The sequence below is a fragment of the Colletotrichum fructicola genome, assembly GCF_000319635.2.
Source record: "Colletotrichum fructicola Nara gc5 chromosome Unknown KSG_Nara_v1_contig04, whole genome shotgun sequence".
NCBI classification, from domain to species: domain Eukaryota; kingdom Fungi; phylum Ascomycota; class Sordariomycetes; order Glomerellales; family Glomerellaceae; genus Colletotrichum; species Colletotrichum fructicola.
The window spans coordinates 1,191,457-1,204,162 of record NW_027094054.1 but is presented as its reverse complement, the minus strand read 5'-3'; the positions used below and the strand labels follow the sequence as shown (position 1 = coordinate 1,204,162).

The following is a 12,706-nucleotide window of genomic DNA, read 5'->3' as shown; positions in this document are numbered from 1 at the left end:
TAGGGCGTAACGAGCCAGTCCATCTGGAAGTTAATGGAGGGCACAGTGTCTGTTGGGGTCTTTAGCCTGTTCTCGTACCACGCAACGTCAGTCCTCAGCGATAACTCCGAAGATTTGTTCACTGCCGTAAAACTGACCGAGCACTGAAGCCCGGATCCTCGCCGGTACACGGCCCCACATTTCGTTCAATCCCTGGACACACGTTTCGGCCTCGGCGCTTATAGTTCGCCGGGTCTCATCCCTTTGATGCCGAGATGTGATTCTTAGCGCGGTTTTCCTCTCCAGTTTTCCTCAGTTTCTTGCGTAAGTAAGCAAACGACTCTTCGCAGTATCTGATTTACTCTAAACCTGCATTCTGGGGAAATTTGATTGGACACCAGAAGCTGCGCTAAAAACACATCTTGGCGTCAAAAGGATGAAACATCAAACCGACGCGACTGGTTCGATGAAACAACTATGGCAGCGGGACGTTGGGGCCGATGCCTCTGAGGTGCAGACGAAGTAAGTGACTTGTATGGTTGTGATATGTGATTAGGAAACGTTTGGTTCTTGGTTACAAAACGCGGTGGGTGTCTTACAGTGGATCATTTCTTGGCATGAATCGTCTCTACATGTCGACAGTTGAAATGAACATCGTGCTTTGGGTAGGTATGCTATTGGCAGAAGCGAATGTTCTCGCACACCCGATATTTGAAAATGGATAGGAAGTAATGGTTAGGCTTCGTTGTTTGACTTGTCATTACTACACAGGACACTTTTTTATCCTGGAAAAGACTGCTTAAGACGTTTTTGTCTAACTTCAAGCTGCAACGAGGGTTCCGAGTAAGCGGTGTTCATGACGATTCCAACACCACAACTACGTAGTGCTGGGCTTATCTCGATGGGGAGGAATCACCAACCTCGTATTTACAAGGCTGGCAAGCGCGACTTTGTCGCTCCTATGCCCCAACCACCCGCGAAGAATTTCAGGTACTGCAAAGTCCGGTTTTAAATGCCTCTACTCGAAATCCACTATCAATCAGGCTGCGCAGTCAGCGTTACACGCCATCACGCCGATCAACGGCTCATGTCAGCCTGCGCCGCACCGTAATCTCCTCGCTCTAACCCACTACTGCATTCGTACTCCGGGTCCAAAAAACAACTCACCAGAACTTGTTCTGAACTACCAGATTCTGCTAACACGATGCCATCCGATCCGAAATCGCGCGACAAATCCTTGGCATTTTACGGCTGAAGATAACGGACGCCAGCCGCTGTCGCGTGTGAAACAAACAGCTGCCTGGCTTGGGCAGGGATAGAGGTCTCATTCGAATCGTCTCAAGCGAAAAGGCCACAGCCTTGTGAACAGGCGCCACCGGTCTGGACCCTCCCACCCGGCATATGGAAAAAGCAGGCACGCGGTCATTGTTTCGAGATGAAGAATCTTCACAAGGGCACGGAAAGGCAAGAGATGCAATTTTTCGGTGCTTGTTTATCGCATCACATGGTCTGCTAATGATCCTTCGGCCCCCAACAAAGTTTGGAGAGGGCGGGGGTTAGGTCCCAGAGGAGCCCAGCCTGGTCTCGACGCCATGTGTCTTAACAACCTTAGTTTGATCGAACCCGCCGGTTTGAATGACACGTTCTAGCAAAGTCTCTTGGTAACTCCCTGTCTTGAACCACGCAGGAGTAGTCCCGGGTACAGGAGCCGCGCCTAGAATGTCAGCGGCAAGGGTCTTGTACAAAACACGTTCACAGTTCGACTGCCCAAATAACTCACGGAAAACGTTACTAATTGAGACAAGGCAGTTAAAAATATGGAGAGTGATAGTTCTTCGTCTTTTATTGCCGTGGTCCGTGACGTTCTGAATTATATCTTATCGACTGCCGGTGAAGTCGCACATGGATGAATATTCGAAGAAGCCCGGCCCTGCGACTGCACCGCAGAGATGCAGGAAACAGTGGACCGAGGATGCATCACCACCCACTCCCCGGCCCTCTAAAGGCCGAAGGCTGAGAGTACACTAGCCTACATGTGGTAGCTAACCCGGACTCGCATTCTCGCATGCCGCCATAGCCAGCCTGATTTTCAATCACGGGAGAAGGATTTAACATATCGAAACCCCCATTCGAAAAAGCCTCTTTCTTGTGCCGAAGAAACCTGCAGACTTATACCCAATGCATTGTTGCCAAGATGGCCTCGCATTCTGATGCCATGGAACTCAATCAGCGGTACACCCGTCTGGGGAATGCCACGCCGTCTGATGGAGAATTCAGTCCAAGTATCATCTCTTATGACCCGATAGAGCCTGCCCCGGTACGTCGAAGGCCGCTTCCAGCAGGTGCCAGAACCACGCTTGAAGAGCCGCTCCTGCTCGAGCAGTCCCCAGATCCTCGCACCAGCATCGACGTCAGTTTTGAAAGTTCTCAACATCGTTTCTCAGACTCAACACTGAAAGACGACTACATAACATCGGTCCATCCGTACCACAGCCCCGGCCTAGACAGTGTCGGGAAGCAAATTACGTACGATGCCAACCTCAAGCCAAAACCAATCACCCGCACGAACCTATCGCGCTATCTCAATGGATGGCTTATCCATATCCCGGCGCTCGCCTCCACCGCAGTCATCATATGGATCAGCTGGGAAGACTGGTACTGGTTCCCCATGGAAGGGCCCTGGCCTAATCTAGGATTCACTGCCGATGTCATCAACAACATACTCCAGCTACCCGCTAAGATCCACGAACTTCTCATCGTTGCTTCTTTTTCCTCCATCGCTATAGCAATGCTCCGTCGCCGACTGATTGGTGGCGGCGTAAGTTTGGGGTTCCTTACCGGCGGTTATCGAGTTGGCGACATTCTCTACCTCGCCTCAAAACCCTTCCGTCACTCTCAAGACCTCAAGAACCCCATCTCTTGGGAGTTTATTATCGCCCTTTTTCTTGTCTTTGCCACTCTCATGTCCACAGTCGTTGGACCTGCATCGGCCGTCCTTCTTGTTCCGACTCCCGGATGGTTTCCATTGGCCCATTCCCTCGCGTTCAGCAACCTTTCCGACCGTTCGCTTCCGGTATTTTATGATTCGACCCCGGAAAGAGTATGGCCGCACACATTTAATGCAACACCAGACATATCAGAATGCAAGACTATAGATGGAATGTACGAAGCATGGTGTCCGGCTGGTGGCTATTCGGAAATATGGAATTGGGCCGAAAGCTACGGCGCGACCGATTTGAAGAACAACCTCACGTTCCAATTCCCCACGACAGATGTGCGGCGACATTTGGTACACGTCGAAGCCGATGGTAAATACAAAACCGTCCTCTCAACCACCCCGTCCAACTTCTTTATGATGGGGCTTGGTCTCGTTCAGAAGTACATTGATGGCCACGATGTTGGACTTGTACACAGTAGCTCCCGTTACGAGCTCACGCCCCGGCTGGTTAACTACACGCACCCTAACAACCGAGAATTGGACAGTTCAATCTATCAGCCCATGGTGCAGTCTAAATGCAGGGTTTACGAAAAACAATACTTCACCGAGCCGGGTCAAAGCATGACATATCCAACGGAGGCCATGAACTGTTTTGGCGACAGAGACTGTGAGCAAGTTCGGGACACTCCACCGACTTTTAATGAGAAGTTTCTATTCACCGAAACCGAGGAAGATGAGACGATCTCCACTGAGTACACTATAGAGGGTGGCAAAGTAAGCTCCGTGGTTCTCATCGCCGGACAAGTTCCAAACACAGATGATCACACGAAGGACATAGCCTACACCTGCAGCCTTCTAGCTACTTGGATCCCCTCGAACTTTTCCTTGGACCCCGCAGTCAGCGATGTTCTGTACTCTAGCCTGAGTAATGCAAAGACGCTGCGGTCAGTCTATAACCAGACATCGGTTGAAGAGGCCCGCGTCATCAGGTTCAACCGCACCTGGCTTCCGTACCTAAATCCTTCATACGAGATGACGACTGAAGGTGGCATCAGCTTTAATACCTCAGCCGTTCTCAGAATTATCGACCTCATCAGCGGCTTAGGTTCCAGGGCCAGCAGTTCCAGGAAGTGGCCCATCTATGATAGAAAGGCAGAAGACGCGGAGCTCTTCCTATCTAAGGTATTCGGTGTCTACCTTACTGAGGCTTTAGCACGCACGGGAATGGCCAGGTCCATGATGATGATACAAGAGGGCGACGACGAAAAGATGCAAGGCATCGATTTGAATACACAGTACACTAACTCCGATGGAATGTTCAACGTCGAGCTGCTCCATTCAAATCAAACTCAATGGAACTTTGGCAGGGGTGTTGATGTGAGGAACTACACTCTGACCGACTTGTACGACACGATTCTCCCTGGTCTTCTGAATTTCGACTTCGACGTCAGAAGATACGGTTACGGAACGGGCCATCAGCGGAAGACCGTTACCTTCGCACGGGTCATGATGTACATCTACCTAGCAACGGTTGTGCTCTACGCCCTCACAGTCGGCTTTGCACATGCTGTCGAGCTGACCGGTAGGGGAAGGAGGCTACGGGTCCTCAGTGTAGTGCCGTGGGCGGACCTACAAGACCTGATCGTTCTTGCACTCAAGACGCCTCCTCCCAGAGATGCCGACCTTGCAGACGCTGGAGCGGGGGTCAGCTCCCCTAGTGTGTGGAAGAAGACGGTGATGGCTCGAGCGGACGAGCAGCATAATGTGCAGCTCGTGCTAAACGACGAGCCAGGGATGGCAAAGTTAGATGTCACTGGGAAAGAGAAATACTTCTGATGGATCCCGCTGTTTCGAGATTTCGTTGATTTCCTCACTTCGACTCTGTCCTCTTGTTTGCTCAATCAATTTGGCACAATGATGCACCCATGTGCACCAAAGGAATTAATACTAGATAAACTACACAAATAGTCACCTTCTTCGCAAAACTGTAAGTATTACGCCAGGCGGTATCAAAATCAGATATGATGGCCATATTCCCTTGGGTACAGTCAGCGTGGGTCTAGTTTACGGCTTGAAAAGGTAAGTTAGTTACGGGAATGTCTGGCCATTTCTACCTCTGGTTTTCTTTTGTCTACGTTTTCCTGCACAGCATTGGATTTTGAAAATGTGATTGATCTAAATGCGCGCGCGGACATGGTCCCTGAATCACTCTGCTAGAGACAGCCCACGCTCTCTAGGTATGAGGCCGTTGGATGGTGAACGCACGGAAGTGGAGTAGAAATCTGGATAAGTAACACTTCGACTCATCATGAGAGATGCAACTCGGAAGTAAATCTGCTCACATCACACTTGCTACTGGATTATTGCAGAGAAACAAGAGTCTGAGCCGATCATCGGCTTTGTAACGTCACTGCATCGGCCCAGTTTCACACGCTGCCCAAGGGTTACCGCTTTTGAAACGCCCAATCATTCCCCTGCCTGAGACTTAGTCACCTAGCTAGGCCTCACCGAGCTCTCACCGCGTTCATTTAAGGAAACCTGCCCCAAACCCGACGGCTCAATTCCGTCTCCCTGCAGGAGAGCATGTAGGGATGCCGATCGTAGGCGTGCCTGCACAGTCTTCGCACTCGCACCTCAGCGGCTCGCCTCGCGAAGCGACGGATCCCGCGCGCCACAGGAACAGACGAAATGACATCAGAAAGCAACCGAATTGTCGGAAGTCCGTTCTCGTGCCAAGGGACAGGGCAGCGATCGAGTCACGTATGCGACCCTGAGGTTTCTGAAGCTCGATCTGACAGGTGATCTCGGACCGAGAGCCTGGCTTAAAAGGTGATGCATCCGCAAATCTGCGAACCGTTGGCCCACGATCAACCTAAATCTCATCTCGATTCACCATGAAAGAACCCACGCGCAAGCTGAGATACAACGTTGCCACTTCGGTGGATGGCTTCATTGCGCCCCCCGATGGGTCTACGGACTGGATTGTGATGGACTCGAACATCGACTTCGACGCGCTGTATGCACAATTCGACGCGTTCCTGATGGGCCGCAAGACGTACGAGTGCATGTTCGCCATGGGCGAGCAGAACCCTTTGCGAAAACAACCAAAAGAAAATCTCATCGTCTTCAGTCGCACCCTGAAAGCGGAAGATCATCCCGCCGTGACGGTCGTGTCGAAGGATGTCATCGGGCACGTGGCGGAGTTGAAGAACGGCGAGGGCCGGGACATTTGGCTGATGGGCGGGGGCGAGCTAGCGGGCTTGTGCCTGAAGGCCGGAATGCTAGATGCGGTGGAGGCGGCGATCATGCCGGTCATGTTGGGGAAGGGGACGCGGATGCTTGAGGAGGCATCGCTGATGCCCCACGGCGGATTCAAGTTGGAGATGGTGGAGAGCAGACATCTGGACGCGAGCGGGATCGTTATGTGCAAGTACAATGTTAGCAGAGGGATGGCCTGCTCACTTGGAGAAGCGTTGACATTTTGCTGATCCACGGATGGACAAGCTGAGCAGAGGCAGGGATTACAGTTGACTGAGGAATACCCCAAAAGTTGCATCTTCAACCTTACGAGTATCTAAATATTGAACAAATTGACAATTTCGTCTTGATCGTAATTGCAGCTGGGAACGATGAGAACGATCGATGACTTGCATGTTCATTTCTCGACATGGCCAATCCCGTGACAATTTGATACTGCCAGCACGTAAAAAAGGACTTTTGTACGATCCGTACCGCGCGATCACGCCACGATTTATAATCGAGGTCACTAAGGAACAACCTGAAGCCCGATTGTACTTCGAGTTTGTCAGTCTTAACCCGTCGGATAGATTGCGGGTCTGAAGGATTCTGGTCGCCTCCGATGACCGTGTAGGATAGGCAGGACAGCGAGCTTAAGTCCGCCGCGGGCGATCTTCTTAGCTCCGCTAAAACCCCAGTTACCGTGGTAGTATGATCGCATACAGCATCATCTGGCGTCATGTTAAATAGACATATCCCATGTCGTGTGCACCTTCACAATCATTCATTTCACACCAACCCGCCGGGGAAAATCTCACCATGTCTCCCAACAGCAATCAACAGACGGTTCTCATCGTAGGTGGCACCGGTAAAGTTGGCCGGCAAATCACCAAGCTTCTGGCCAACACCGATACCCCCACCTACCAGTCCTCCCGGAGCGGCGCATCCACCACGGAGCCGGGGGCCGAAAATGTCAAGCCGATCGCCTTCGACTGGACCTATGAGAAGACATGGGCTGCGGCCTTGAAGTCCGGCGCAACAAGCGTCTTCCTCGTAGCGCCGCCCGTGCTCGACATGCTGCCCCCAATGCAGTCCTTTATTGACCAGGCACGGCTGGCTGGAAAGGCCAAGCGCTTCATTCTCTTAAGTGGAAGTCCAATGGAGGCAGATATCAATGGCCAGGGGATGAGTCGGCCGCATGCGTACCTGAAGGAGCTTGGTGACAGGGGTGAGGTGGAATGGGCCGCGCTGCGACCGACATGGTTCCAACGTGAGTACAAGTCAACTGAAAAAGATGAGATGGGTGCTAATGAAATGGCAGAGAACTTTGCTGAACAGCTGAATCACATTAATTCCATCAAGGACGAAAGCACTGTCTACTCCGCCACCGCAGACGGAAAGATTCCATGGATCGCGACCGAGGATATTGCTGCGTGCGCATTCCAGCTACTTCTCCAAGATGACGCACCCAACGACGAATATCTACTGTTGGGGTCGGAGCTACTAAGTTACGATGGCGTACGTGTTCAGCAGACTCGTCGGCAGAGGTCATTGATGTCTAACTTTGGTGTTCAGATTGCCCAAATTCTAACCGAAGTGCTCGGTCGCAAAATCATTCACAAGAACCTCTCACGAAAGGGGCTCGAGGATCGATACGTAAACTACGGCCTGCCGCAGGACTACGCGGAGATGATGGGTGCCATGGACACGAGCATCAAGAATGGGAGCGAGAACCGGACGAATAGCGTCGTCCTAGCAGTGACTGGTAAGCAGCCGAGGAAGTTCCGCGACGTAGCCAAGGAGCTGAGGAATGTTTGGGTGACGGAATCGTGAACCGCTACGTATTTGGCGGGGTTGGCTGTGCCTGAAATGAAGCGTCTCGGAGATCTGCAAACGCTCGCGAGGTGAAATGCCCCATTCGCAGACAAAGATGCCTATTGTCTCGGAGATTAGGCCACATGGAATTTTGACCCAGCTAGAAAACAGAGTTGGGAATTTGAGAAAGGTTTTTGTTTTCAGTCAGCGACAGCCAGTGTCCGTTTCCAGCCGAAATGTTCGCACATGCTTGTGCGGGGGACCCGCGCTAGGTTGAAACAAGTCATGAGATCACAGGTGCTAGTCCCCAGATGTGTAATTCTGCAGGGCGAATGGACCTCTTTCTTCACGCTCAATATTGCTCTAGAAGTTTCATCCTCACTTTGGCCATGAGATAGATCCGCAAACTCGAATATCGTCAACATGGAATCCTCGTTCGTAGACATTGAGGATGATCGGCCGACAACCCCTGGGACCGGACCGGAGTCCGGAGGGGAGAGGCCGAATCCACTAACGTACCCGAAAAGCACCAAGCCATTCAGTCAGGACCTATTCGAGAGCCCAACAACAGAGTATCGCGGGTGCCCATTATGGGCATGGAACGGGACGTTGGAAAAGAAGAGGCTGCTGCGCCAAATTGACTACCTCGAGGAGATGGGCATGGGTGGATTTCACATGCATGTACGGACCGGACTTGATACCGCCTACATGGGCCCGGAGTTTATGGATCGGGTGCGGGACTGCGTCGACCATGCCGAGAGCAAAGGCATGCTCGCCTGCTTGTGAGACGCATGTGACCCAATGACGATGGGTGGGATTGCTGACTCTGGTTTAGATACGACGATGACCGATGGCCGTCCGGGGTTGCTGGGGGCAAGGTGATTGAACAGTACCCCGAACACAAGACTAAGCACATCTTGTTCACGATTCATCCTTATGGGACGGTCGACTTAGGAGGGTTTGTTACCTGAGAGCTGGTGATGAAAGCCGGCTGACCTCCTCTAGCGAATGTTCTCCAAGTTCGGCAAAACCATGCCGAAGTGAGGAGGGATACCTCCTCGCGAAATTCTCAGTTACTCTGGATGAAAATGGACGACTCATATCAAGCCGCAAGCTGGATGATGATGAGGATGCCGATCCTGGGGGTAGGGTATGGTACGCCTACGTCGAGCACAATCCGCCGTCACCTTGGTTCAACGGCCAGACGTACATCGACACGATGAGCACTGAAGCCATGGGCCGCTTCATTGAGAGCACTCATGAGGTGTACAAGACTGCGGTTGGAGACAGGTTCGGCTCGACGGTGCCGTGCATCTTCACGGACGAGCCCCAGGTTGCCATCAAGAGTCAACTATCCAGCCCTGATGGCCTCGAAGATGTCTTCATGCCATGGACGCAGGACCTGCCCGATACTTTCAAGGATGCGTTTGGCAGCGACGCCAACCTGATCAGCGGGATTCCAGAGCTTTTCTGGGACCTTCCAGGAGACACACCAAGTTTGACACGCTACCGCTTCCATGACCACGTAAGTGAGCGCTTCGTCACCTCGTTCCTTGACCTTCTCAGCACCTGGTGCAAGAAGAATAAAATCCTTTTGAATGGTCATATGATGGAAGAGCCGACACTCCGACTACAAACAACCGCCCACGGCGAGGCCATGCGATGCTACCGAAATCAGTCACTGCCCGGGATGGACCTCCTTAATGACGGGGTAGAGTACAACACCGCGAAACAATGCACCAGCGTCGCGCGCCAAAACGGGATACGCGGGGCTATGAGCGAGATCTACGGCTGCACGCACTGGTACTTCAGCTTTGAGGGGCACAAGGGCTGCGGAGACTGGCAGGCCGCCCTCGGCATCACGTTCCGAGTACAGCACTTGAGCTGGTACAGCATGGCGGGCGAGGCAAAGCGGGATTTTCCTGCGAGCATCAACTATCAGAGCCCGTGGTACAAGGAGTACAAGTATATCGAAGACCACTTCGCCAGAGTCGGCGTCGCCATGACCCGCGGGCGGGCCGTGACGCGAGTGGCCGTTATTCACCCCATCGAAAGCGCTTGGCTTTGTTTCGGACCTAACAATAGCGGCGATGACGAACTCGGGCGACGGGATCAGTACTTCGCTGAGTTGACGAACTGGCTGCTTCAAGGGCTGGTCGACTTTGACTTCATCGCGGAGAGTCTGTTACCCAGCCAGATCGGAGAGGATGTGTCTGCACCACTGAAAGTTGGCCATTGTAGTTACGATGTGGTCATTTTACCTCAGCTGAGAACCATTCGCTCAACTACGCTCAGCATTGTCAAGAGGTTCGCCGCTGCTGGGGGCAAGGTCATTATCGCTGGTAATGGGCCAAGCCTAGTTGACGCCCAGGCCGTATCCCCGGATTTGAGCCTGGACATTGAGCCCTGTACGAAGTTGGCATGGGATCAGGCTGAAATATTGAACAACCTCTCCGAGAACCGGGATGTGGCCGTTGAAGTGAAGGATGGAAAGCCGGCACAAACTCTGCTTTATCAGATGCGTGAAGATGGCGAAGAAAGATTTGTCTTCATCTGCAATACGGACCGTAGCAAGCCCCACAATGCCACGGTCAAGATCAAAGGCGACTGGGAAGTTGAAGTCTTGGACACATTCAAGGGCTCAACGCATCAGCACAAGGCAGAAATTGACGGAGGCTGGACAGTCTTCGACCACAGGTTTGAAGGATGTTCCAGCCTGTTGCTCCGTTTATCTGCGGTGCCAGCTGAAAAGCTCTCCTTCGTCGATATTGCCGGCGCTGTGACTTTGTCACCGCCGAAAGCGGAGTCAGTCGAGCTGAAACTTGAAGAAGTGGTGTTGTCCGAGCCGAACGTCTTGCTATTGGACTACGCCTGCTACAGAATTGACGACGAGCCATGGGAAGACTCAAATCGCCAAGAGATTCTCAAGATTGACAACGAGATCCGATCTCGGCTACGACTGCCGGCAAAGGGCATGGCATGGAAGCAACCATGGAGTATCCCCCCATCAAAACGCTTGCCAAGGGTCTACGTTGACCTCCGCTTCGAGTTCGAATCAGAGCTCATTATCAAAACACCTACATACTTGGCGATGGAGAACCCCGAAAACGCCAGAATCACAATCAATGGCCACAAGCTGCCCGTATATGACGCGAAGCTTTCTTGGTGGGTAGATGAGGACATCAAAACTGTGCCGGTGCCGAAGAGAGCCGTCCGCAAGGGAAAGAACGTCATTGAGCTCAGTATGCCGTTTGGTGTGTTGACGAATCTTGAGAGAATTTACTTGCTGGGCAGCTTCAGCATAGATCTCAAGGACAAAAGGCCGGTTGTGCGAGAACGTCGACAGAGTTTAGGCTGGGGAGACGTTGTTACGCAAGGGCACCCTTTCTACGCGGGCAACGTGACTTACAACTGCAGCTTCTCGCTCAACAAGACATCGAATGTTACTCTTTCGATTCCACATTTCGCCACGCCTGTTGTCAAGGTTCAGTGGGGCAAGGAGCGAAGCGACCACATTGCACTTCAGCCCAGGACACTGAGCCTCGGAGAACTAGAAAGCGGAAAGCATCATATGACCATCACAGCCTTCGGGTGTCGGTACACCGCTTTTGGCCACATTCACTTGGCTGATGGAATCGCGGGGTGCTTTCCCGATCAATGGCGAAGTAAGTAATTCTACACAACAAAATGCATTCGTATTCTTGCTGACAAACACAAAGCTGGTGGTGCAGCATGGAGTGACGAGTACAGGTTGAAGCCCACAGGAGTTTTGGAGAAGCCGTCTCTGCGAGTTGAGCCAAAGGCCGATGCCGGAGAGGACTGGGTTGTACTGGCCGAATAGCATGAGGGGAAAAGAACATTAGCTAGTGTACTGTTCAACGGAAAATACACTTTAATCTAATGATACTTGTCAGACTAAAGAAATTTCTCTGTCTCTTCGCACTTGTTACGCTGGTCCTAAACGTGATATCTTGTGGTATGGAGTTTGATTATACGTCTTGTTGGCTGCGGACGGCTTTATCTAGACACCGACGACAACATGAAGGGGGCGTGTATCGTTTACCAAGGAAGATGTCTGATCTGTCCAGCCACAACCGAACATGTCGTAGAACACGCCTTTCCATTGCTGCAGCATCCTCAATTACCAAAAATAGCATTGCCCATGAGAGCAGAGGATAAATCTCTGAATGATTCACCCCTGAAGGGCTCAGGCAGTTGCCTGATCCACGGCCCCATTCACTCCACAACCCCCTAGGCAATCAATCTGTTGCAAAACAATATGATTAGCCCAATGTATGATGAAAATTAAGGTCAACACCGGAGAAGGGGGTTCGATATTACCTTCACAGTATCCTGCTTCAACACCAGTGGTCAGTGTTAATACTGACCTAGACCTTAGTAACAACCCCCTCCTCGTAGAGGATCGGAAGACCACAACGGAACTAGGGAACCAGCGGGAACTAGGGACGAATAGAACACATAGTAGCCCACGGGCAAGATTTGGAGGACGTTAGGAAGAGGCGTGTACTGTAGAGTATATAGCTTGAGCCGGCGACCCTCCACGCCATATACCCCTCGGGAGGTCGGCCGCAAGGGCGGCTGCGCCCTTGCCGCCACGGCGTTAAATATAACAACAACAACAGTGGTCAGTGTGGTTCGGCCAAACCGTCTTTGGATAGCTTACCCGCCTGTATGAATCAACAGTCCCAGTGGAAGACTCCACCGGCGCTGTAAACG

The 12,706-nt window shown here is 52.1% G+C and overlaps 4 protein-coding genes across 4 annotated transcripts; all 4 read left to right on the top strand.

Annotated features, from left to right (window-relative positions):
• Nucleotides 1-2,173: 2,173 nt before the first annotated feature.
• On the top strand, nt 2,174-4,753 carry CGGC5_v007137 (uncharacterized protein; the record flags this gene model as incomplete). The annotated part of the gene is made up of 1 exon (XM_032024418.1): nt 2,174-4,753. The coding sequence occupies one exon, from the start codon at nt 2,174-2,176 to the stop codon at nt 4,751-4,753; it is 2,580 nt and encodes an 859-aa protein (XP_031878914.1).
• A 1,058-nt stretch (nt 4,754-5,811) lies between these two features.
• On the top strand, nt 5,812-6,405 carry yyaP (Uncharacterized protein; the record flags this gene model as incomplete). Its single annotated transcript, XM_032024417.1, has 1 exon — nt 5,812-6,405. The coding sequence occupies one exon, from the start codon at nt 5,812-5,814 to the stop codon at nt 6,403-6,405; it is 594 nt and encodes a 197-aa protein (XP_031878994.1).
• Nucleotides 6,406-6,973: 568 nt separating this feature from the next.
• Nucleotides 6,974-7,987, top strand: ifgF2 (Festuclavine synthase II; the record flags this gene model as incomplete). The annotated part of the gene is made up of 3 exons (XM_032024416.1): nt 6,974-7,424; nt 7,476-7,672; nt 7,730-7,987. 3 exons carry the CDS (start codon nt 6,974-6,976, stop codon nt 7,985-7,987), a joined length of 906 nt encoding a protein of 301 aa, XP_031878993.1.
• Nucleotides 7,988-8,392: 405 nt separating this feature from the next.
• On the top strand, nt 8,393-11,810 carry CGGC5_v007134 (uncharacterized protein; the record flags this gene model as incomplete). Its single annotated transcript, XM_032024415.1, has 4 exons — nt 8,393-8,751; nt 8,805-8,927; nt 8,975-11,634; nt 11,689-11,810. 4 exons carry the CDS (start codon nt 8,393-8,395, stop codon nt 11,808-11,810), a joined length of 3,264 nt encoding a protein of 1,087 aa, XP_031878887.1.
• Nucleotides 11,811-12,706: the final 896 nt, after the last annotated feature.